The sequence below is a fragment of the Brachyistius frenatus genome, unplaced genomic scaffold, assembly GCF_029030835.1.
Source record: "Brachyistius frenatus isolate BFR_SWC_R1_liver_20210118 unplaced genomic scaffold, ASM2903083v1 Contig_78, whole genome shotgun sequence".
Taxonomy (NCBI): Eukaryota; Metazoa; Chordata; class Actinopteri; family Embiotocidae; genus Brachyistius; species Brachyistius frenatus.
The window spans coordinates 629,875-655,158 of NW_027210677.1; the positions used below are offsets into that span (position 1 = coordinate 629,875).

At 41.1% G+C, this 25,284-nt stretch overlaps 1 protein-coding gene across 12 annotated transcripts in view; it reads right to left on the reverse strand.

The window, feature by feature from the left end:
- Nucleotides 1–10,297: 10,297 nt before the first annotated feature.
- shisa6 (shisa family member 6) overlaps nt 10,298–25,284 on the reverse strand; it is a 70,062-nt gene continuing 55,075 nt past the window's right edge. For 2 of the 12 annotated variants that reach the window (XM_069708790.1, XM_069708788.1), the window contains 6 exons: nt 20,990–21,052; nt 19,649–19,669; nt 17,049–17,105; nt 15,419–15,568; nt 12,633–12,736; nt 10,298–12,396 (listed from right to left, as the gene is read on the reverse strand). In XM_069708790.1, coding sequence (XP_069564891.1) covers nt 11,527–12,396; nt 12,633–12,736; nt 15,419–15,568; nt 17,049–17,105; nt 19,649–19,669; nt 20,990–21,052 — 1,265 coding nt within the window. In that variant the 3' untranslated portion in view covers nt 10,298–11,526. The remainder of the gene's footprint in view (nt 12,397–12,632; nt 12,737–15,418; nt 15,569–17,048; nt 17,106–19,648; nt 19,670–20,989; nt 21,053–25,284) is intronic. The other 10 variants (XM_069708795.1, XM_069708794.1, XM_069708800.1 and 7 more) reach the window with 7 other exon arrangements.

Sequence of the window (25,284 nt, forward strand, 5' to 3'; positions counted from 1 at the left end):
TAAGGCACAAGTTTCACATCTTACGAGAACGTGCTGCTAAGATCTGAGCTAGTGAAGATGAAGCTTGAAGCTATACTACGTCCAAAGTCAAATAAGGGACCTCTGAAGTTTAAGCGACTTTCGGGAAAGCATTAGTTGTTATGGTTTTGCTGTATTGTGTTTTTTTTTTAGTTTTTATTTCACTTTATTAATCCCCGAGGGGAAATTTCTTTGCTACAGCAGTGGGGCTCCCAGGGGGGAGATGCTGCAGCAGGCTGCCACTAGGGCGGCGCCAGGTAACCTGACCTGAGGTGCATGTTTTTGGATGATAGGAGGAAGCCGGAGAACCCGGAGAGAACCCACGCAAGCACAGGGAGAACATGCAAACTCCGCACAGAAAGGCCCAGGACCGGATTCGAACCCCGAACCTTTTTTGCTGTGAGGTGACGGTGCTAACCACTGCACCACCGTGCCGCCCCTTCTGTCATGAATGTAGTTCTGACGGCGTGAAGGCGTTCAACAGTGTGCCAGGCTTGCCAGACTGTGCAGGCTCGCCTTTCATGCTAGATTCCATAGTACAACACAGTTATCAAAAAAAAGGGTGAGGAGTGTCCTTACAGGAATAACAGTTCATGTTATTCACAATATAATTGTCCAACTTGTTGTGCATTGGGACAGAAACACTGTTCATGAGGGGAGTTATGTAATAAATGGCACGCATCACACAGGTAAAGACATTAATGAAAGACCTTCTCTTTTACTGTGTGGAATAAAGTATTTTGTTTTAGTTTTAGGTTGCAGTTATGTGATAGATGGTGGTAGCGCTCTCTTTCTAAACTGTGGATGAATTATTGCCCGAGTAATAAACGTCCGTTTTAAGGAACCAAACCTGTCATTGTTGTCGTGGAGATAGCAACATTCAGTTTGCCTCCAACCAATCAGCACACTTCATAACTGAGTCATTTCTAATCACAATTGGATGTTATTCCAAAACAATGGTTTAATCTGACATGTTTGTCCTGCATGGAATGCTTTTTTGTTGTTGTTTTTGGTTGCGCAAAGGCTGAAAAAAAAGAAAGGAAAAAGAAATGAACTCCACCCCCCAAACCTTACCACCGGCATATGTGCCGTTTCTATTCTCGCTCATGCAGCAGTGCAGACCATGTGCTCCCACTGGCCCTGCAGATCAGCCGCTGTCCTGGTGTGACATGAAAAGCCAGATGCATAACAGCGCTCCAGAGCAGTTAATGATGGGGCTTTGCAAGACTACGGCAGCTACAGACTCCTGGTCTCAAAAGGCTAAAAACAGCATGGCGATTCATATTTCATATTTGTAGGTAATATGAGTGTTCTTGGCGTTCTACTGAAGAGCGAACGCTGGAGTCAGAGTAGGGGGATGAGGAGGGGTGATGGGGCCTGGGGGGGAATCTATCAAAGGGTTCATGCTTGGAATGGAAAAGACGGTACCTTTAATCATCTGCTTGTGTGAGATGTCAGGCGGTTGCTAGGTTACATATCAGTCCAGAGAAGCTACTAATGTGAATGTTATAGAGATGGCGTGGTGTGTACAGGCTGGAAGCATGAAGAATTCTAATTTCACTGAAATGGGATAATGTGACTGCTGGTCTCAGCAATGATGACCATGGAGATGCCTTGAATTCCCAGTTTTGTTCTCCACCTACGTGTTCTCCATCATTCTTCACATGTAAACATACCCATAAACACTCAAAATGTTCATTTACCAGGAAGGATAACTACCCAGTGGTCATTTGTTGTAAGACACACGTACTTTCTGTCAGTTTTGTCCTCATTTCAGTCGACGACTTTGGTGCCAAGCGCTCACTTCTGTGCTGTTTTTGGCACCGCACCTGCCAGGAAACCACTTCACAGCCAGACAGCGTGTCCGCTGTCCATCCTAAAATCCACATCACACTCCGTCTGAGCGCCGAGAAATGTGCCGTCGTGACAACTAGAAGTGCTGCCGAGACACCTCGCTAGCAGTCATTTTCACAACAGGCGTGTAAAGTGCTGATAAATTGCACAATGTTGTCTCGGCCTGTAATTCTATCGAACCCGTTCTTCTCACTGCTCTGACCCACAAGACTCAGCTGTGGCAGAATGGCTGGATTACGCTCTCGCAATCCTGGTACGATACTGTGAGAGGACCTCGGCTCCCCGCAGCCTCTGGCGCCTCGCGTCCCGCCGCAGCCAGCAGACTCAGCTGCTGTGCAGACCAACTGCGAGAGGAGCCGTTTTTGGCGAAGGCTGGAGACTGGGGTAATTAGCTTTGACAGAGCTGATGAGTTGCTAATTAAATGTTTATCTGAATCTGGCATCTGTCGTAAAACAAATGTCTGTTAGCTGCCTACAATCTGTGGATTATCACAAATAACTGGGGTAGGGTCCTGCATGCAGGGAGATAAGCTGCGAGAGGACAATGATTTGGGCCTCATTTTGAGCAGTGAGGCAGAAACTAGTCACAGCAACAGCACCTACTGCGTGCGGTTTGTAGCTTGGACTCATAATGGTGATCATTATCTCAGTCCCCATTCTAGCCGCCACTGTGTACTAACACACTGAAATGTTTGTGACAAGTATAGTGGCGGTTACGATCATTTCTACCTCATTTTGAATTTTTTTTTTATCCAATTAAAATGATATTAAAAAAATATCTGTTTAAAGACAGCTTTAATTGAATTTTTTGATATATTTAGAGGAATTGTTCATGGTCAGTAAAGACAGAAAAATGTCTTTTGGTGCTTCTGCTTTTACCTCAATATAACAGAGGTAATTCCAATTTACTTTGTGGTGCTCTGACAGTATGAGAGTATTTTTTTTATAGCTCCAAAGAAGTTAATTGTGAAATTGGATTGTGAGGCATCCAGTGTCATTGTTTTGGAAATAACTTTTTAATGTTCCTTTTGTCATGTGTCTTGGGTGTCAAGAGAGAAAAAAAAGATCCCGCATACTATTCTTGCTGATCGTCCCTATTTATTATTCCGAACATTTTTGTTCCTCCAGGACCTTCATCGACAGTTTTAATTTTTAGGTTAACACTAGATGTGAATGTGCATCTCCTTTGGTGCTCCTCCTCAGTTGATGAGGGAGTTTGTACTCATCAATTAACGAAGCTAAGCCTGACATTCTGCTGTTCAACTGTTCTCCCTGTGCTTGCGTGGGTTCTCTCCGGGTTCTCCGGCTTCCTCCCATCATCCAAAAACATGCACCTCAGGTCAGGTTACCTGGCGCCGCGCTAGTGGCAGCCTGCTGCAGCAGCTTCCCCTGAGAGCCCCCCTGCTGTAGTGAAGACATTTCCCCTCGGGGATTAATAAAGTGTATAAAATAATAAAAAATAAAAAATAAAAAAACTATAACCTATATATATTTAATAATGTAGCTGTTGAGATAAAGAGCTCTTTTGCTAGAAATACCTTGATGCAGTGGTCACACAAAAGTACAAACATATAAACAGCCTCATGGACAATTACTAGTTACTATGTTAACAATGGTCTAAAATGGAAAGTTTAAAGTTATCCAATAAGAGTCGAGTTTTAAAGTCCTTGCTGATATATTGAAGGAGTATTCAATTGAATTGCATTACATTACGTTACATTTTATTTATATAGTGCCAAATCACAACACAGGTAATTTCATGGCACTTAACACATTAAAGTCATTACAGTAGAACCTTAAAATATTATACAGAGAAACCCAACAATTATCAGTTGGAAACACTTTAAGAAATAATGGTGTTCAGTTCTCTGGAGGTTTCTTTTGAGGGCCAGACTCTCAGTGATGAGTATAATATCTCACTTCTGTATCACCTTTTCAAATTCTGTGTTTGTCCCCGTCACTTTAACTGTCTCAGGTTGATTTTCTGTAAACAGCTTCCACTGGCTAAAATCCAGAAGATCAGAGCTGATCAACATGTTGAGACGCTCAGTTAGTTCCGTGCTCTCAGAGCAATAAACGTGATGAGGAGGTGCAATTAGGGCTTTGAGGACTTTTTTTGTCTTCAGGTTTTCACTCTCTGGCTTCATTCTGTGTGGCCTTCCTTTGTTGGGAGTTTGTTCTGGCTGTATGCATCCAAACATCAGAGGCTTCACAGGGCCTATGAAAGTGCTTCAAATATTTCATGTTTTTTTTTTTTTTGGGGGGGGGGGGGATATATTTTCTTGTAATAAAAACATGAGAATTAATCAGTGAAAGACATAAGTATTTGTTCTTCAAAACATTTGGTGCTGCTCCAAGTTGCTACCCCCTATTAAGTCTGACTTCCATGTAGTGTTTCACAATTTTATGGTTACAGTATTTATATTTATATTATTGTCATCATTATGCATCTATTTATTTCAATCTTGATTCATCAACATTTTACCATTATGTATTCTATTATCTATTTTTATTTCATTAACGTTTTGCTAGAATCAGTTTATTGTGATTTTTAATGCTTGAGTATTAAAATACATTTTATTATGGTTTCTAATCCAAAAACTTCCTGCTTCTAAATTCAGACAAAACAGAAGTTCTTGTACTTGGTCCTAAACACCTCAGAAACTCTTTCTGTAATCACTTAGTTACTCTAGATGATGTTGTCTTGGCCTCCAGCAAAACTGTGAGGAACCTTGGAGTCATATTTGATGAGGATTTGTCCTTTAGACACCATATAAAGCAAATCTCCAGAACTGCCTTCTTTCATCTACGTAATATTAATAAAATCAGGAAAATCCTTCCTCAGCGTGACGCAGAAAAACTCATTCATGCGTTTGTTACTTCTAGGTTAGATTATTGTGATTCCTTGCTGTTAGGATGTCCAAATTACTCATTAAAAACCTGCAGCTGATCCAAAATGCTGCAGCAAGAGGACTGATGGGATTTAGCAAGAGAGATCATATTTCTCCAGTTTTATCTTCTCCACCGGCTTCCTGTGAAATCAAGAATATAATTTAAAATTCTCTTGATGACTTACAAAGCCCTACATGACCAGGTCCCATCATATCTTAGAGATCTTATAGAACCATATAATCCTAGCAGAGCACTTCTCTCTCAGTACGCTGGTCTGCTTGTGGTTCCTCGAGTTTCCAGAAGTAGAATGGGAGGCGGAGCTTCAGTTTTCAGGCTCCTCCCCTGTGGAACCAGCTCCCAGTTTGTGTTGGAGAGGCAGAAACCCTCTCTAGCTTTAAGATTAGACTCAAAACATTCCTTCTTGATAAAGCCTATAGTTAGGGCTGGCTCAGGTAGACCTGAACCAACCCTTAGTTATGCTGTTATAGGCCGAGGCTGCTGGAGGACCTCGTTACATGCTGAGCTTCTTTTCTTTCCTCCTACTCTTTAACTGACTCATACCTCACCATCTTTTTCTCTCCCATAGTTTCTTGTTATTGTCTGTTGTCTCCATTCAGTTCCCTCGCTCGCGTAGTTTCTCTTCTCTCTTTTCCAGATGTCCCGTCATGGAGCTGCATGTCTCTGTCCTGCGTTTGTCATCTCCACCAACAGTTCTTCTCTTCTATCTCTATGCTGTCCTTTTCTCTCTCTGCTCTCCTCTCACCCCAACCGGTCGAGGCAGATGGCCGCCCACCTCTGATCCTGGTTCTGTCGGAGGTTTCTTCCTGTTAAAGGGAGTTTTTCTTCCCTCTGTTGGAGGTTTTTCTCCCTTAAAGAGGATTTTTTCCCCTCCTAGTTTATGTGGGAATTGTTGAATTGTTGGGTTTCTCTGTATAATATTGTAAAGTCTTTCTGTAAGGGCTTTAATGTGTTAAGTGCCATGAAATAACCTGTGTTGTGATTTGGCGCTGTATAAATAAAGTTGAATTGAATTAATCCATTTTCAACATCTATTAAGTCAATAACTAATGACGCACTTTGAATTAAATTAAATTATTTTGAAGGGTGCCACTTCCTGTGCAGAGGTGGCCTTACCTATGTTTCACCCGTTTCAAATGAAAGGGACCCCTCAGGGAGCCCCCAACCATCAGGGAGTCCCCAACCGCTGTGCAAAAAGTGATAACTGCACCCACTTTTGACCATTACAGTGATGATGACTCCGTTTTAAATCTGAATTTGTCTTTGTTGAACTATTCCAACATGTTTTATCAAAAAATGAAAGTAATTTCTAACATGGTTGCTTTATTCTTATAGGTTACGATGAACGGGGCATGCTGGGTAATGACAGGGGAGGAGTACAAAGGGGACTGGGGGAGTTACCCAGCATTCTCTAAGATAATGCATTTGTGTTTAAATACACTGTTTCTGCCCTGTGATGGACAGGCAACCTGTCCAGGGTCTAGCCTGCCTTCGCCCTAAGTGAGCTGGGATAGGCTCCAGCCCCCCGTGACCATGCTCAGGATAAAGCAGGTATTGATAATGGATGGAATACACTGTTTCTAAACCACCACAGATGTTATGTGGAAAACAGTATTCAGTTTATTGGATCTCAAACTAACCATACTGAGTTTCTAGAGTTGCACTTTGAACCATTAGTGAAGTTAGTTGATTAATCATTTAAAAGATGGCACCGACCTTCTAAGTCAGTAGTTTTTGTGACTGTATAACGAAGCATGTTCAAAAGAGCAACTTGGCAAAGAATGCTCTACATAAGATTGGGTGACAATAAAGCAAAACAGAGATTTTGAAATGGGGCCCCAGATGGTGCTGAGATCAGTTGGCACTATACAATACACTGTTAGAGTGTTTTGCACTCAGGAGGGAAAGTTCTACTGGCAGCCGTTCTCAAGTGCAACAGGTAGAAGTGTCGGAGAAAAGAAAAAGTCAAGAGTGACAAGTACCTGAAATTCCTGTTCAAGAGACCTAAGAAATGAGGCACTTGAACATAACCCAGCTGAACCGCACTCCACAGTGTACTGCACGTCTACTCAACAGGGTGGATGGGTTGGCAGGGTCGGGCCACTGTCATGTTCTCCTGACCTTTTGGAAAGTATCAAAAGCAGCTGGAATTCAAAAGCTGAAAAAAATGAACAACACACAAAGTGTTTCTGTCTATTTTCATCTCCGAGGGCACCAGAAGGATTTTTGTTGTACAAGATTTTGGACCTGTCCTTTTTTTCATCCCACTTGAGTTTGAAGGCCAGTGAGAAAAACAAAAAAAAAACATTTTTGTTTTTGTTTGTTTTCTCTTTTTTAACCAAACTCGACTACAGTTACAGCTTTCGATGAGGAAGATAAAATGCTGAATGGAACTAGCGGCATTTGTTTTGTATTCTTTGTATGTCTGAAGTACATCCTCTGAATGTCACTGGGAAACTTTCTGAGGGTCTGAACTGAAAATGTCTTTCTATTTCAAATCCAGACATGACAATCTTTGTGACAGTGCTGACAGCACCACCGGGACTGCAAAAGTACAGAGAAAGCAAACTAAATTTTTAAGCAACAATATAAGGCCTGTGGTCCTGGATCACGTTTGCATTAAAAGCAGAGCAGACGGGTAATGAAATACATTGTTGAGGAAATGTGTGCTGTAAGATGTGGAAAGACAGTTTGAAAGCTGCTGATTATTTTATGGAATACCATGTCCTCGGCCAGTTTCCTGTTCTTCCCTCCGCTTGAGTTGCCATCTTACCTCTCACACTTCAGCTGCTCTCCCATTCATAGATTCTTTTTGATTGCAGTCTCATATTTTCATTTAAATGCTGATGGGCTGGTGGATCACTATAAATTGGAAACCCAAACTTATTCTGCGCTTTTCTTGTCCTTTTATTTTTTTTCTTGTGTTTTTGTGGAGGCGAATTGCAGGCGCCATTTGTTTGCTGTTGTTCGATTCCCATGAATTTAAAGAAGGTTTGAAATTGCACTGAGCAGTATTAAAATTAACCATATTAATTCAGATGTCAAGTTGAAGTACAGCCCAGGCCGGTAAAGACGCCATACATTATACTTAAACTGTCAGTTAAATAAATGGGCTGGGCTGTGACATACTGTCAGATAAGGTGTGTGACCGCCACCGCTGTACAATCAAACCTTTACAGTTGGAAAATTGGACTGGTAATTACACAAAAAATGTTTTAACACAGAGCTGCTCCGGAGGTAGAAATAATCTTATAGATTGTTACACCTCAGTGGGCAGAGACAAAACGGCTGTTTACATAGTGCAAGCTTCTTAAGTGGAGGCTACAAAGAAGAAACTATCTTGAAGGTATCCACACTAGATCAATTACAACATTGGTTGTTTGTTTAAGCTTCTTAAAACAACCTCATTTATATTCTGCAGCACAGCAAGTAGTAACTTCACATTTTATTCAAAAATCGATTAAGGGTGCTCCAGATGCTCCAGTGTCGCCCTTCCATAAGGCCTGGGACAGACTGTCTGAATGCATGTGCATGCAGGAACGTCTTGATTTTCATTTTGACACCCGTGTTAACAGGTTAGACGTTTTTGTCACGCTCGAGTCGTGCCTCGCGTCATCTTGACAACACGAGTCACCTTGTTTTCCGTGTGTCACGCGTGGTTCCCAGCAGAACTAGACAAGAAAAGTGATTACACGTGTGCTATCGAGTCACAGCAGAAACTCAATGTAGGCTCTGATTATAATATGGCATTAATTTAACAGGTGAAGGTCAGTGTTTTTCTGCTGCGCTTCCCTCCCGCTATCTCTCCATCTGCCTGTGTGTTCTGCTCTGAAAAAGGGGAAACAAATATTTTGTGACTGCTTTTCGGTTACAACTCTTCACTTGTCAATCCTCAAACATCCAATTACTGATATCCCGTCTTCACATCCAAGACACGCAAGCAAGCCGCAGCAGTATACAGTAGGTAGCTGTAACGCATCCGCCATGCAGGCAGGGTGTCCCAGATGTAAAGTCTTATGAGAGACCAGTTATAAGAGAACGGTCCAAGTTAAAACAGCAGAGCCACAAAATCATTTTCGTCCCGATGGCTCCAGCTGCAAAATACTACGTTTCCCTTATTGCAACTCAGTAGTAGAAACTCCCATGTCCATGACTTTTCATGTCCTGACTACATAAAGCACAATCCCTGACATGCTGTTGAGACAATCTAACAATCTTTCATTTTTCAGTCAAACCAGATTTGAGGTAAAATGGTATTTCTATATATTAATTTTGTTGACATCTCTTAGCTTGATTTTCAAATCTGCTTTGTAAAGTCGTAATAAGTAGACAGTAGTGGAAAGAAGAGCATCCCCAAAAAGGCACATTCTGATTTACCCGCTGATTCAGTTTTATAGAAAAATTTACTTTTTCTTGAATTGTGTTGGTGTGACTCATATACTGCTTGAAAAAGTGCCAACTAAGACGCTGGGGTGGATAAAGGAGCATGTCCTGCAGGCACTGACTGTGAGATTTGTAAGACAAAGGAAGTCGAGACGTCTAGCTGAGATTTGGATGCCTGGTAGTTTTCTTTTTTGAAAAACCTTTGGTAGGGGGAGCAAGGTGTACAGATTACAACCAGTCGAAACTGATTAAAAAGTGTTCAGCTGTCTGGTCTACATCCATTATAACATATTTCACTGACATTAGAAAATTAATCAGTATGCTCTTAAAGAATGTGAGCACCATTGAGGCCTTGTGCTGACAGAACCAATTCCCCTTTAATAAGCAAATACAGAATATGAAACTAAATGTGAAGTGAGCTGCACCAGCAAACTGCAAACTTAAATCTGTATGAGCAGAGCGTGAGACACCTGATGTTACACATATTTGCAGCAGATAATTCCATTTCACAGATGCAGGCCCCACTTTAGTGCTCTGCTTGTCCTAATATACTCTTGTTTTCAGCAGGTTCATATATAGTTTATAAAATGCTGTGAAACTAATGATTACATGCAGTAAAAACATGGCAGATGTGATATGTACTTGTAGCACAATCGCTTTAAACACATTATTTTTTAGCTGCAAATAACCAATCAGTGGTAACAAGAAAGTAGCTGACTTTTGTCAGCTTGTTAACTAATAGTTTTCTTTCATTTACTTGAAACGAAGCAGTTTTAAGGTCATTTTGGAAGGCACTGAGCATCTCTTTTGCCATTTACTTTTAAGGACTGTTTATTGTTTCTGTGTCTGCTGCAGACTCACTAGGGTTTGTAAAATACTTCCTTCATCACCTTGAGCCTTATTTCAGAGTGATGAAATCAAGATATATGTTACCCAGGAAAACACCTTCTTTGGCTCTACATGCTGAAATTGAACTCAATCACGGAGGTTATTTGTGCCTCCGTTGCACACCTCACTTGACGAGCACTCGGCTTCAAGAAATACGACTTTGGAGCAGAAAGTCACAGCGATAATGTGGTGTATCAAATCTTTGAAGCAAATACAGAACACAGACATCTCCCAAGAACAATGGTGCATGTTTAGAAAAATATGGATGGTTTATTTGACCCTACTTTGACAAGCATTATAATCCATTTCCATGATGTTCAAAGTCTTCTGATGTCAATGGAACACAGTCTACATCCAAATATGAACAGTGGTATATCTGTTATCAACAACACATTCATTCACTTCTCGTCCTACAAACATTTTTGCAAAGACACTCACAGTATAGTACTAATTTATCCTGTCAAATACTTGGTTAAGTGGGTTTCTATTCTGAACTCACGAAACAGTGATGATTTATAGTTGTTTTTTTTAAGAATCTATTGAAAACAGACAGTCTAATACAAAGTCCATCCAGTACAGACTTCTCCATAATACTGCTTCTAGGATAGCTTATTTACAATCGTCTACTGGAAGCAACAAAAAGAAAAACCTGCCATTGCTTTAAGAACAAAACAAGCTAGCCGTCACTATTCAAAGTCAAAAATCAAATCAAAAACAGAACAGAATATTATTGTATTGATTGTGCTTGTAACCCACAAAACCACTTCATTTGTAGAAATGGAACATCAGTCAGAGGCACCAAATAGAAGTGCTGAAACCATCCATTTCAATTTCTCTCATTGAGATTCTTTAGAGATATGAGTAGAACAGGGCGTACAAATGATTGTTTTTTTGTATTCATTTATTTATATATTTATAAAGTTATTACAGGCTCATTCTAGCTCGTCACCTGTAGTGGAGTTGTGTTGCACAACAGAAATCACGCAGGAATTGGTTCTTGTGTTTAACCATGCAAAGCCCTTTAAGATTTGCCAGAAAAGATCACAGAATAGATTTGTTAAACAAAGGGGGCTGATAAAGGCTTAAACAGACACGATCAGTGTTTTCCCACTAAAACATACACAGAGTGAGGCAGTGGCCTGTAGATGAATAGGATAATCAAGACGGTGGAAAAAATAGTAGGCAAGTTAGCTGGATAATACTTCACCTCCCCCATCCACAACCCTCTCTGGCTTCAGATCTAGCTGGGCCTGTGTATGCAGTGTACAGTGTGGCTTGTTTCCCGGTCTCTCAAAGTAAGCTAGTGGATGTTCTTGGTCCTGGAATCTTTGACTTAGCCTCAGTCAAAGAATGTGAAATTGCCACAATCCCACTCTAAAAGAAGGCCAGTGTACCGACACACCTTGATCAACCCCAAACTCTGGCACACAGAAGTGCCTCTTTCTGTGCAGTTCAGGTAGACCTTGGCTATCGTTACACAGTCACCTCGGTCTTGCTGCCTGTGCGGTAGTGCTGTGGCTGTTGTTGCTGCTGGTGGTGCTGTGGGATGTAGTGGAGCTGTTCCACAGTGTGAGTCCGTCTGGAGGCAAACGCCTGCCTCTTATTCACTGTCTGGTTCATGGCTAAAGTATTGGAGTGCCCGGTTCCTCCTGCTCCCGTTGCCCCGCCACCACCGCCGCCGCCGCCACCGCTGCCGCCATTGTTAGAGGCACTGGGATGGGAGTGCATTTTGGTCATCTTGTAGCGATCCATAAGAGGCGTGGTTGGTATGAACACGTCTGTGTGTGAGATGGCACGCGACATCGACTTGTCGCTGCCGCGAAACCCACCAGAGGTGCTGCTGACCATGCTGCGCTTCAACGACATCACAAGCTTGTCTGGCGAGAGCAGAGGATCCTGGGATAGGAGGCGGTCTTGTGAGTAGAGGCGATCTTGTGAATAGAGGCGGTCTTGTGAGTAGTGGCGGTCTTTTGAGTAGAGGTGGTCCTGGGACAAGAGTCGGTCCTTGGAGTACATGCGGTCCTTGGAGTACAGGCGATCTTGGGAGGTGTGGCGGTCCTGTGGAAGAAGACGCTCCTGGGACCGAAGACGCTCCGCAGACAAGAGCTGTTCGTCTGAGAGGATCCGTCCTCCGTACGGAGACATACCATTAGAAGACATGCTGTAATCCTCTTCTGGGGCCCTTTGCGGGGACAGGACGCGGTCCTGGGACATGGCCCTCTGGACCCGACGGGGCCTCTGCCTTTGCTGAGACTGCTGCTGTGAGGACTGGGACTGGGGAGGGGCCTGGGCCATGGAGGACTGCGGGGGTTGGCTCTGGAGCTGCTGTGGCTGGTCCCGGTGCTGTTGAGCAAAAGATGAATGAGGTAAGTTTATTCACAAGCTGTAAAAACAGTAAAAGGCTTTGCCACCCACTACTGCAGAATGAGGTGAAAAAAAAACAGTTATAGCTTCTAACATATTCAAATCCGGAAACTCAGAGATAAGACTTACGCTTTGCCTCATAGATGCTGAAAATTGCAAAGAGCGTGACCTCGTTTTGAAACCTGCACACTTAAACTGAACACTTGTGTACCCACCTGGTCTTGGCTTATTTTAAGAACATGCAAGGGGAGAGTGCTTCTTGCTGCCAGGTCGGGCAGGTGACGCTTACGAGTGTAGTAGTCTTCGACTTCTTTATCTGCTGCAGAAGAGATGGAAATAAAAAAAAAAAAAAAAAACAGAAGCAAGAAGTGAGGAGGAGATTTAGGGAGCGAAAGAAAGAGAAAACACGGGTAGGTGTTAGAATGCAAGGGGAGAAATCGGATAAAATGGAATCAGAGAACATTGCACACAATGCAGAGAATGGTGTTGGCGGACCCATCTGTGTTTCACCTTTCCAAGCTCATGGAGGGGAATAGAAAACAGAGGCAGAGGATCACAGTCAGACCGTATTACATGCTAGGCACATAACATCCACATATCCAGGCTTCATCTGGAATTCTACAGGCAGCTCTGGCTGTGAGGGCAAACTTTCCAAAGGTCATGTGAAAGTCTACAAACAAACATCGTCATATCACATAGATATGGTGGGAAGCACGCAGGCACCTCATATACGCATGCTGGAAAACGCATTGTATTATTGCATAATCATGTCAACACGGAGAACAGCAAGTGTTTTAATATCCTTGAGTGGATGTTGGATTCTTATTCATGTGTGCAACCAAAGGAAATAAAGAAATAAAACATGCATTCAGAAAAGGATCATAAATACAAGAATACATTTCCAGAGACAACAGAGTGTAAGAGTGAATGTAGCATAAAATTCATGCCACACAACACAAACCCATGCATAAAGAATTGTCTTTGAATAGTGATGCACATTTACAAAAAACTGTCAGACAACTTAAACCATTCAAATATGGAAACATTTAGAAGAATGAACATCTATGAATGAATGTTTACCCATCATATTAAGTTAGAGGTGAACACTAGTCATTCACATTATGGAGAGCAGACTTCTCCACCTTATCGAAAATTCGTAGATGACTTTTGCACGTGAGCCTGTCTCGTTCAATAATGGGGTGCAGCAGTGTTCACACCACCTGTCCAGATCACACGCCACCAAAATCCCCTTCAGCAGCGAGCCACGGGTGCTTGCTGCAAATCGATTCATTATGAGAGATAATAAAAACAAGATGTTCCTCTCTCAAGCATAATAGTCTTCAAGCGCTGGGCAGGGCAATGCAAACTCATCAACCATATTACCATAGAGTGAATGAATAACTCTTGATGGATACTGTCCTGCACTGCAATGGGCTAAATGCTTTTTCTTCAGTTTGATACCAATTTGCATTAATAAGCAGTAGCATTCTTCCCTTTTATTATCTGAACAATGAAAACGCTGCTCTATCTTCCCTCCAGCACAATCCAGCATGATCTATCAGTGCAGACACTGGTTGAGCAACAAAAAGAAACAGAAGAGCCTTTTTGCTATTTTCTGTAACAAATAATTTGCTTTGGAAGCAAAAAACAAAGTTGGGGAGACTGAAGGACATTGCCTGAGGGTATTTTCCATTTTAACTCGTTGTCTATTTTGGGGGGCTTCTGTCTCTGACAATTTAAATCATTTGGTTTTATTTTACTGCCCATCAAAAACTAGTATATTAGTTCTTACAAGCGTTCTTCAATGAGGAAAAAAAGTAATGATTTTTTTTCTCTCTCCCAATACAACTGAGAACCGGTAAATAGCACTGCATCCTGAAAACCCATTTTACCATTTAGTTGGAAATGGTGCCTGACAGCTACAAGTGGGAGCCAGTGTAGAGGGAGCCTTGACAGGATGAGTTGTAGATCGTCATCGTTCACTTTGACTGCAAGCCAGCAGTGAAGTGGGGCAGTCATGATGAAATTACACAAGCCTTAGGGAATATTTGTGTTTCAGTCAGAGCTGCTGCTACGTACGTGCACATCACGCACTGTGTGTAGAGCACCAAGTGCTGGAAGGGGCTCCAAAATCATCATAATAATTATAATGATGAATTATTTAAATTTAAAATGAAGCACAACTACAATAGGCACCATTAGACCATTATACCTACTGCATATTTGTTCAAAATAACCCGATAAATGATGGTGCCCGCGGTAACAAAATCAGAGAAGGTGCACAAAGGCAACAGGTCTCAGGGCACAGAGACGAGAAAATAGAGCAAACGGATGATGAATCACTTGAAAGTACGTTAAATACTGTTAATTCTTAAAATACTGGAGAATTTTCTCAAACCATGTAGCATAATATTAACAGCAGAAAACATCTTCAGTCAGTTAGTTGTTAGCAAGCTGGTGTTTGCATAAGCTATTATGATTATGTTGTGAGCAGAATGTAAAAAATGTATTCTCTAAATGCTCACGCTTGTTTTAGTGGGGTTTTTGTAAGGAGGGAGGGGGTGGTTATGTTTAGGGCACCTAAATGGTTACAGTAATTCCACTTAGAGAATATCATGAGAGGAGACCTCGTTACGCAGCAGATATCCACTGTAGCACCACTGAATCGATACCGAGCCGGTCCAGGCACAAGTAGCCGCTTTATACGCTCCAAGAGAAAGAGTGGCTGGAGCCTTTAAGTGGAGATCGGATGAATGGATACTTTCTCATTTTGATTCAAAGCTCTTTCCATCCACTCAGATGTTTCAAGCGCTACTAAATCTCCACAAAAAAGTGTCACTTCTTTTTTCTATGGTTTGGTGTCCTCAGTATGGCAGCCCCTCAATAATTCCCAGTCGGGAGGCAGGAAAGCAGACTTAATGCAGTATTTTTTTTTTTTTATCATGCAGGACATCAGGGCAGGGAGCCTACTCTTGCATTGGTGCGGTGAACTTAGACCTACTGAGTTTCTTCAGGGATGAGAATCGGTTGAGGTCGGCTTTGACGGCCGCCTCGTAGGAAGGCGGCAGGTGTGACAGGCTCTGGAAGGAGCGTGAGAATGACAGGTCGTAGGGCTCCGTCTGCGAGGTCAGGATGCCGCTTATCCGATTTTCTGGAGACACATAGGTACATGTACAGACACAGAAGAGGGAAGAGGAAATAATGGGCAGACTGGCGTCTCCTACCCCCCACCCCCTAAGAAAAAAAACGGGCAAAAATGAGACCCCAGGTAAGTATCAAAGAAGACCACCTGCTAAAGTAAAGAAAAAATAATACGCTGGAGTTTTAGTTAAGCAAATACTTCCTGGAGGCAGAGGTGCTCAAAACAAATCTCTGAAATAATCTCATCAGTATAAAGTAAACATCCATGGTTGGAAGCTTTTATTGTAGAAGTAAATTCAGTTGAACAGGGAGAGGTGTGACTCATTTATTGTTGTTACCAGGACTGTAGACGTTGGGGGTATGCTCTTTATATTGTCTCTGGGAATTTGGGGGTTGTAAGGAGAAATCTACTTTTGTACAAATACACGTAAACATTTAAATAGCTGATCTTGGTTTTGTTTTTTCACTAGATTGGGTCAGTTATCAGGATATTGTACTATGTCATCATGACATTTCAATATATGTAAATGTTGGAAGCTTCATGTGATGCAATAAGTTAGAGAAGTGGTTGTTCTGGGTGGTGGGCCCCCATGGTGTGTCGTAGATAGGATACATAGGGGTGGCTTAATCAGTGCATAAATGAATATGATCAATATTGTGACCAAAACATCATACTCTGACACTTGTACCGTTATCTCACTCATCCAAATCTGTGTCTATTTCAACAAAATGTATCTTGTTTATATTAATAGTTGCCCTGGTATTTCCCCTGCGAATAACTGAGACATTTTCATTTTTATTTTTATTTTTTAAGTTTTAAGCTGCTGAAGAACCACATAGTTGTTTTCTTCTTTGCTTTTTAGAGTTTTAAGCTGCATTTCAACATGCAGAGATGAACTGTGTTCACAGACAAAGGTTTTCAGAAGTGTTCCTGAGCCCATGCTGTGATTTGTACTCCAGAATTGTGGAATTTGAATGCAGTGCTGCCTGACGGCCCAAGTATCATGGCCAGCCGATATTGGTTTTCAGGATTTCCCTTGTATACAGAGATTTCTCTGGATTCTCTGAATCTTTTTGATAAAATTATTTATCGTACATGTTGAAATACCCAAATTCTTTGCAATTTTACATTGAGAAATATTGATCTGAATTGTTGCACTATTTGCCCAAACAGTCTTTCACAGAGTGGTGAACCCCTCCCCAACTACACTACTAAGAGACCTTTCTGGCATGCTCTTTTTACACCCAATCATGTTACTGATCTGTTGCCAATTAACCTAATTAGTTGTGAGATGTTCCACCGGATGGTATTTTTTAGCGTTGTACAACTTTTCCAGTCTTTTGTTGACCTTGTCACAACTTTTTTTAAACATGTTGCTGCCATCAAATTCAAAATGAACTGAAATATCTGACCAGCGGACCAGTAATCACAAAAGCATGTGTCACTCAGGTGGTGGAGTTGATTAAGTGATGAAACTTGGGATACTTACTCACAAAGCTGTTCTCTGCTCCATGCACGTCACAGTGCAGCACACAAGAGGAGCAGTCTCCACCCATGTAAATTGAGAATGTAATGTGACAGTTAAATAAAAATATATAATGTGAATAAATAATTAAACATGTTATTGTTGGTTGGGCCTTGAGAAGATTACAATCAATATTTTAAAAATCCTTCTACAGCCCTGGTTTGTTGGCTTTTTTTTTTTTTACAGTCAGTTAGTTTCACAAGCGCCAAGACTCAGTGCTTATCATCTTCTCTCTTACCACTTGCCATTTAAGTTCTAAATAACTTATTTAAGAAAAAACACTCAACCGATATGAGTTAAGAATCTGCCTTTGAGAAATAGTTGCATATCTAAAACTCCAACTTGCTTGTGGCAGTGATGGGAGAGTATAGGCACTCAGTGAGGGTTTTGTGTGGGACTGACTTGACAGGTGACGTGGTGGTTTGACGGGAGGAAACGGTGGTCCAAATAAGACAAGCAAAAAAACAAGACAACACGCCAAACAACAGATGTGTGCTGGAGAGTGACCCTGCACGTGACAGCGCATGATGTGATCTGGGACAGGGCAGGGAGCAGTGCCTGGACTGGCTGTTGTTGATGTGACCTGATATGATGCCAGGAAGGCACACGGGAGGGGGAAGGGGTGTATTTTATTCTCACTCTAGTCTTTCTCTTTATCTCTCTTTCTCACACATGGACGCACACAAACATCCTCAGTCTGTCCCATTCACCGCTGTCTTCCTCACCCTGTTAATCTTATCTGTACTACCATGCTGCCACCCACTTTCCTTCACTCCTTAATTCTTTCTTGTCCATTCAGTATTCCCCTCTCTCTCATTTTCTCCAGCTTGCTTTCCCCGGCGAGCTGTGAGTCTGTCACGCAGTGCAGAGCACTGGGCATGGGTGCGGCTCTAGACCAGCCTCCAACGGACAGATAAAAATAGGATTTGACAACTGCTGCAATACAGAGAGAAGGACAGGAAAGAGGAGAAGAGATGTGGGGAAAAAAAGGAGAATCTGAAGGGGACAAACAGGAGAGTGAAATACAAGTAGGCAAGAAAATAGAAGGTTGGAAAGGTGGAATCTCAAGAGAGAGAGAATAGGACGGAGGGGTGGCAGCAGGGCCGGACGACTGCAGGGGGTCCTGGGAGCTGCAGGGAGGGGGTTGGAAGGATGTGAACAATTTGTGAGTGGACTGTCTGCCACACTGCATCAATAAGGGGAGAATCAAGTCAGACTGTGGCATGCTGTTAGCAATCACATTGTACTTCCTCAGCACGATGGACATCACAACCTCACAGACCTGGCTCAAATAGTCACATAGTTGCAAAGTTTCCATTTTTACAGGACAAAAGAGCTGATATTATATATTTTTCTTTTTGCCAACAAATCCCAACAAAAGGCCAAAGTCAACAATTAATTGACCGTACTAACAAATATTACATTCTTTGATCATCAACAGGTAAACAAATTTCAATAACCTAAAGGTTATTGTGGCATTCTGTAATTTAAGAGGTCTGGGACAAAACTAGATTCCTCTACCTTCTTGTGACTCTGTATTCTGGCTCTTGAAAATCTAGCCTGTAATGGAGACTTTAGGCATATATGGCTTGTTTCAGAGAGAGGGGAGTCTCAATTGGCTGTTCTACAAATGCAGATGCATGTCCATATCCCTTCAGATATTAAGCCTGGCACCCCACTGAGGTTCCAAGTGGTGGACCAGGTGTTACAGGGACCGCACTCCAGCCTCCCAACTTCAACTTTGTCAGTCTTCGAAGCAGGCCACTCGGAGTGCTATGTGGTGGTTAAAAAGGACACAGGGTTGTCCTATGTTGTCACTAGTTGCATTATCCATTTTAACAGCTGAAAAAACAATCAATATAACTTTAAATGTATCAGGGTATTTGAAAGTTATTTTAAGTCTCGATTCACAACATCCTCCGTTGTGTAAATCCCATTTGCACTTGTTGTCATTTTTGTGGCTGTTTTTCTGTCTTTACTTTTGTGGATGTATTGTAGCTGCATGGCAGGCCGGCAATGTGGGAAAATGACATCCCCATTCTTACTGCCACCAGCAAAGCTTCGACTTGGTAATTGTTTTCCCCAACCATCGGGAACAGCGTCTTGATGAAGTCAGGGTGCATAAAATTGGCCCAAGTTTCCCTGTTGCAGCTTTAATTTTGGGAGCCTTTACAAATGTAGCATAACACATTGTTGATTTGGTTTTGGTCTATTTGTGGTATTTGTTGACAAGAAAAATATATTTTGAAACAAATCATACTTTAACTTATCAGTTCACATCAGTTGACTTGCATATACTTTTCTTGGCTCCAAACAATTCTGGGACTGTTTAGCCCCACTTTACAAACCACAAACTTTCTTATCAAAGCAGGATCAAACAACACTGCAAAAATACTACTTGCAAGATTGCTACTTAAATCAGGTCTGAAAACACACCAGTTTTAGTGGAAAAAAGGAAGACACAAACGTAGAGGTTGGTTCGTGGTGTACGTGTACACAAATGTGTGTTAGAATGGAATGAATGAGTGTTCACACTAAATAAAACGTATGTATGTATGACTTACCACGTCTCAATGACCGGTGAGCTACCAAACCCAAATGAAAAACAAATATTTCAGAGACATGTTTGATGGTGAGAGAAACAGAACCTGCTGTACACAAACTCACTCCATATTCATCATGACAAGAAGAGAAAATCCCCCCTCAAAACATTATTCAAAAGAAATCAGCTTTTACTTCCGGAGGCATGTGATCTACACTTCTGTGTACAATTATTCATTTTCTGTGTGATATGGAGCGATATCTCCTTGTTTAGGTTGCGGACCGCTAGGAGGGTCTGGCAATGGGTTTTATCTAGAAAATGCACAGTGTGCTGAAATTTGAAGGATTTCAGGCAGCTTGTGATCAAAGTCTCTGTGTTAGATGTGTTGTTGAAATGGATTTTTCATGTTTCTCATAGATCTCCAAGGCATATCTTCCCAGTATGTGGCTTGCTTATCTGAGTGAGTGTGTTTCTATGTGTGTGTGTGTGTGTGTGTGTGTGTGTGTGTGTGTGTGTGTGTGTGTGTGTGTGTGTGTGTGTGTGTGTGTGTGTGTGTGTGTGTGGACCACATGGTCAACTAAGTCCACAAAGAAAGAGCATTTCTGGCTTCAGCATTTCAAGTAGTTCAAGTAATTCAAAGCTAGTAAGTCATTTTTTTTAATATTTGTGTTTGAAACAAACAGAATATAAATCAAATGGCAAGATCAGAGTGATTTAACAAGTACAGAAGGCAGTGAATATTCAGCTTATGGCCTCTTTTTCTATCCTTTTATCTCTGCTGTCTTTCCTCTCTCCAGCCTCCACGTTGCATCCTTACGCAACCACCACTCACACCAGCCGGTCTGTGACCCCAGGCCAGCCTTGACTCCCTCATAAGAACTATTGTGAACAAACGGCTGACTGACATCAGTAATAATAGCCGATTCACGGTGATGCTCCTCTGAGGCAGCATGAGGTTATGGTAATAACTTTTGTTACTCAGGATAACAGCAGGGAACGTTGCAGGTTCCACGCGGTACGTCAACCACAGAACTGGATGACCTTGATAGAACATTAAATTGATCCACAGCCAATTGTATTCTCTTAAAAAAAAAAAAAAAAAAAGAGATGGACAGCAACTGTGGCCTGATCCCGCTCACAGAAAAATGTTCATGACTGTGGGTTTTGACACTTCTATGATTCAATCTTCAACATAAAAGTCTAATTTTCAATAACAGAATGGATTCGCTTTGGGGCGAATTGAAAAGAGGACCAAATCAAGGGGTTTTTCACACATCCATGTCAAGTCTGTCTGGATCCAGACTGCCTCTCAAACACTGAATTGAGCTGTGAAATATTCCACTTTCTCTCTAGTTTTTCTTACCATTCTTAGGTGTGCGTGTAGGGCTACCTAGAGCCACATGGTTATAGTTGTGCTGATGGGTACCTGCAATGACAAAAGCAATGAAAGATCCTTTGAGTGTCCACAAGGAACGTTCCGTAGCAGCTCAAATACAGATTGTTAGCAGTGTGAGTGTGACAATTAAAGAGATAACTCACTAAAAATGCTGACAATGTTGTCCTTTGGTGGCAGTTTGAGATATGCTTTTTATATAATTCACACAATACCGTTTTATGAAAAGAAATGTGTGCATTTTAAATGGACTTTTATTGTGTAAACAAGGCTGGTTGCCACATCACCATTCTTCAAATGCTGGTAAATGTATTTAGTGGGTGAAATATCCCTTTAATTTTCTCAAATTAACACATTGGGCGTAAAACGAGATGAGAGAGATTGTGGGATGAGTGAGTCTAAGTGGAGTCCACTGTGACCTCAGTGTTACCCCGCAAAACATGTTCACATCAAACAGCATCCAGAAAGTCAGAGGTGACCTTAAAACATTCAGGAAGAAAAATGTAAGTATTTAAAAGAGGGTTGACACACAATATTTATCACATCCTGTTCTGGAATACGCAGACACTTGTGTTCTTTAGAAATTGTAGTGAAGGCACTGTGATTACATGAATCGACATTAAAAAAAGATAAATCAAATATAGAGTGGTCAACGCATTCCAATGCAATAAACCACCAGCAGATAAATGAGACTTGGAAACATCTTCACTTTGACAAAAGTGACATTGTATTTTATAAAAAAACACAAATATTTGAACACAAATAGCCTAGTTGAGAAACACATTCCGTAGTTCTATATCATATCGGCAGTATGCAGAAAAAACAGGAGGAAAGGTTTTTGGCAGATGCTACTAAATGCTAAGTCTATAGTGTTAACTTTTTAGTTTAAATACTGCAATGCTGAAATTGGATTTAAATCCTAATCTAAACCTAAATCTTTAATAAAGATTTCTTTAATTTGAGACTGATTACAGTGAACATTGTGCACATAGGTGAGCAAATAATTCTGTTATTTCTTGTTGCTCTGCTTCCTCTAGAGGTGATCGGCTTGATGAGGTGATGATGTGTAAATGTTTTGTTTCCTCCAAATAAAGCAGCCTTAAGTCAAGGTTCACTTTGTATCTTTTTCAGAGCTTTCCACCAAAAAGTTGTCATGCGTTAAATACAACTTCCTCTGGTTAGTGTTTTACATAAACACAAACTAAACAATGACTCTGGCCAAAAGGATAACATTACGCAGCTGCAATATCATAACATTAGTGTGGCACACAGGGATTACGTTAGCGTATGACGGTTCTCTGCTCTGTTATTCATTTGTCTATGTAGCGCTAAGATTCATAGCTGAATCTGACACACCTCAAACTGATATCGTACAGACTCTCAGATTAAAACCAAAATGTTATCTTCTATCTTTTATCAACAAAGTTACAAGATTTTTGCCATTGCATTGTCTAAAAACACCTTAAATTACATAATAGCTGTAAACAAAACACACTTGTTGTTTGCATGATACATTTTTTTTTAAACAAAAGAATCTCATTAAGAGCTGCACAACTGTAAGGTCAAAGTGAACAGCATTTGGCTCTATGGCTCCTGGGAAAAAAAAAATTCAATTCAATATTCGAAACTGTAGCTCTAAAAGTCAATAACGGCCTTATAACAACAAAATAATGGCATCGATGTTATTGAACCGGTTCTAAGGCAACTCTCTGAAATTGAACGCAACAGAAATGAACCACAAAAAAAGTTACATCCATTTTAGTCTCACTAGTACCAGGGGGCTGTGCCACGCTCTGGAACCTCTAAAAATGAATGTCTGTCAGACACACTGGCGTGGTCCTGCTAAAGGGACCAGGGGGAGAGTCTTAAGACTGAGATGTAGTTGAAAAGCTCTGAAAAAAACTAGCGATTGGAATGTGAGAAAAGACGATCTTATCTAAAAGATATACTTTGCTAGCTCAGTTTTCAAATCAGACATGTTTTAGGGAGCACCTAAACCATTCTATTGTGTTATGCATGACTTGAATATTGGATTATTTGCTTGTGTCTTCTGTAGTTGTGCTGCACATCCTAATTATGAATATGTGTCAAAGTGGTGAATGTCTTTCTTCATTTGCTTGTATTGTCTCCCCTACATTTTTGAAGTTGCAGTCCTTTAAGCTCTCTCAGCTACGTTCACATACACCAGTACTCATCTTCCGGCAAGTGCCCTTCTTTCGTTTCTCTGTACGTACGAGAATTTCTGACTGGTCCAGTCAGTGGTAAATCTTTGTGTTGCCATGTAGGTAAGCAGAGCCATTTCAATTTTCAACTCAGGGAATAAACAACAGTTTCACATCTATCCAGCCTACTGTGATGGAGTGTTTGCAGATGACGGAGAATGTGATGCAGTGGTACAGTGCTCAGCTGGGCACTGCACTGTGGAGGTGCTTTAGTTGAAAGATGGGACCTTTACTGAGCCCATTGTACTGAGAAAGCTGATGAATGACAGCTATTCTCAGCATTGTGTAGGGACGTGTGTGAGTGTGTGTGTGTGTGTGTGTGTGTGTGTGTGTGTGTGTGTGTGTGTGTGTGTGTGTGTGTGTGTGTGTGTGTGTGTGTGTGTGTGTGTGTGTGTGTGTGTGTGTGTGCGTTTGTGTGTGAGGAAGTGACAGCGATAGATAGAAACCCTGTGACAGAGACCCTGTGGTAGAGTGTTGCCGTCGTGACGCGTTCATTTGCTGTCTGCTGCTGTGCCTGTTTAAAAATGCATTAGAGCCAACTGCTGAAACATCCATTTACATCTGTCACAGAAGTGAAGGAGGAGAGCGAGGCCCAACACTCTCACATCATGGGTTTCAATATTTGCTCGAGCTATATAGATAGATGGGATGTGTCTCTGTGTGTTCCTCCACTGGCTTTCTCTTTTTTCATATCAATGCTTAACAGTAACTCACAGACGAGATCATTTGAGGGGCTAAATTCACACACATCAGAGACTATTTCCCCTTCATATATTAAATAAACAACATTGTAATATGAATCAATTTATGTCCGTTTAGCAACTATCTGTGGTGTAACAAGAGCAGATTTACCTATAGCTATATATTTATATCAATCTATTTATCTATATCTATATCTATATATACTATATATATACAATCACAACTACTTTACTTTGTATTTCCAGAAAGTTATAGGATATATAGCTGCAAAATGCACGAATGCATCCATCTCAATTCACTTCACTTCACTTCACTTCACTTCACTTCACTTCACTTCACTTCACTTCACTTCACTTCACTTCACTTCACTTCACTTCAATTCAATTCAATTCAATTCAATTCAATTCAATTCAATTCAATTGAAGTCAATTCAATTTTATCTCAGGGCACTTAACATAGTGAAGTCTTTCCAACAGAACATTACATCATCATTATGTCCATCTAAATCCATCCTGTAGCCCTCATGTTGTTTGTAGGTATAGGTTTGCACAAATCTTAGATAATAACAAAAACCTGCTTTGGTTGAAAATGAACACGTTTATTTCAGTCATGTGCTTCAAGCCAGTGTTGCCGTTGACAACTTTTAACCAAGACCACAATCCTTCCATGACCATAACCAAGAGCTTGAGTGACCCAAACATGACTATAAAATGTCATGCTTCAATTGCCAGGAGTAGCTCCTGAAGTAAAATAAACAAAAAACACAAGTGAACATATTGCAGCAACAAATAATATGAACATTTCCTCATTATGCTGTTAAAAATATAAATTTGGGCAGCATCACATTTCCTCAATTTCAATACAGTTTATTATAAATGCTGAGTTTTTGTAGAATGAGTTGTTATTTCCACATTATCATTGCATAAATATAAAAGCTGACTAGAAGGCAGAAAATATGTCCAATTCTAATAAGCATGTATTTGGTGAAAATGGACATGTCATCAGTCCATCAGCAGTCATATCTAAATACAGATGATACAGTATACTGTGTGCAATGTGTTTCTTCAGTACACAGTAATTCATTTCAAATCGCGGCAAATCACAAAATGGGTTATTTCAGGGCATTTAACACAACTCAACAATTCAGCAATTCCCATGTAAGAAACTAGGAGGAAAACCTCTCCTTTAACAGGAAGAAACATCTGACAGAACCAGGCCCAGAGGTGGGGGCCACCTGCCATCCATGTACCCAACATGTTTCTAGTAAAATGTATATAATCCTTAAACCTATGACTTATATTTGTTCTCTTCAACTACAGAATACAGACTTTACTGTAACAG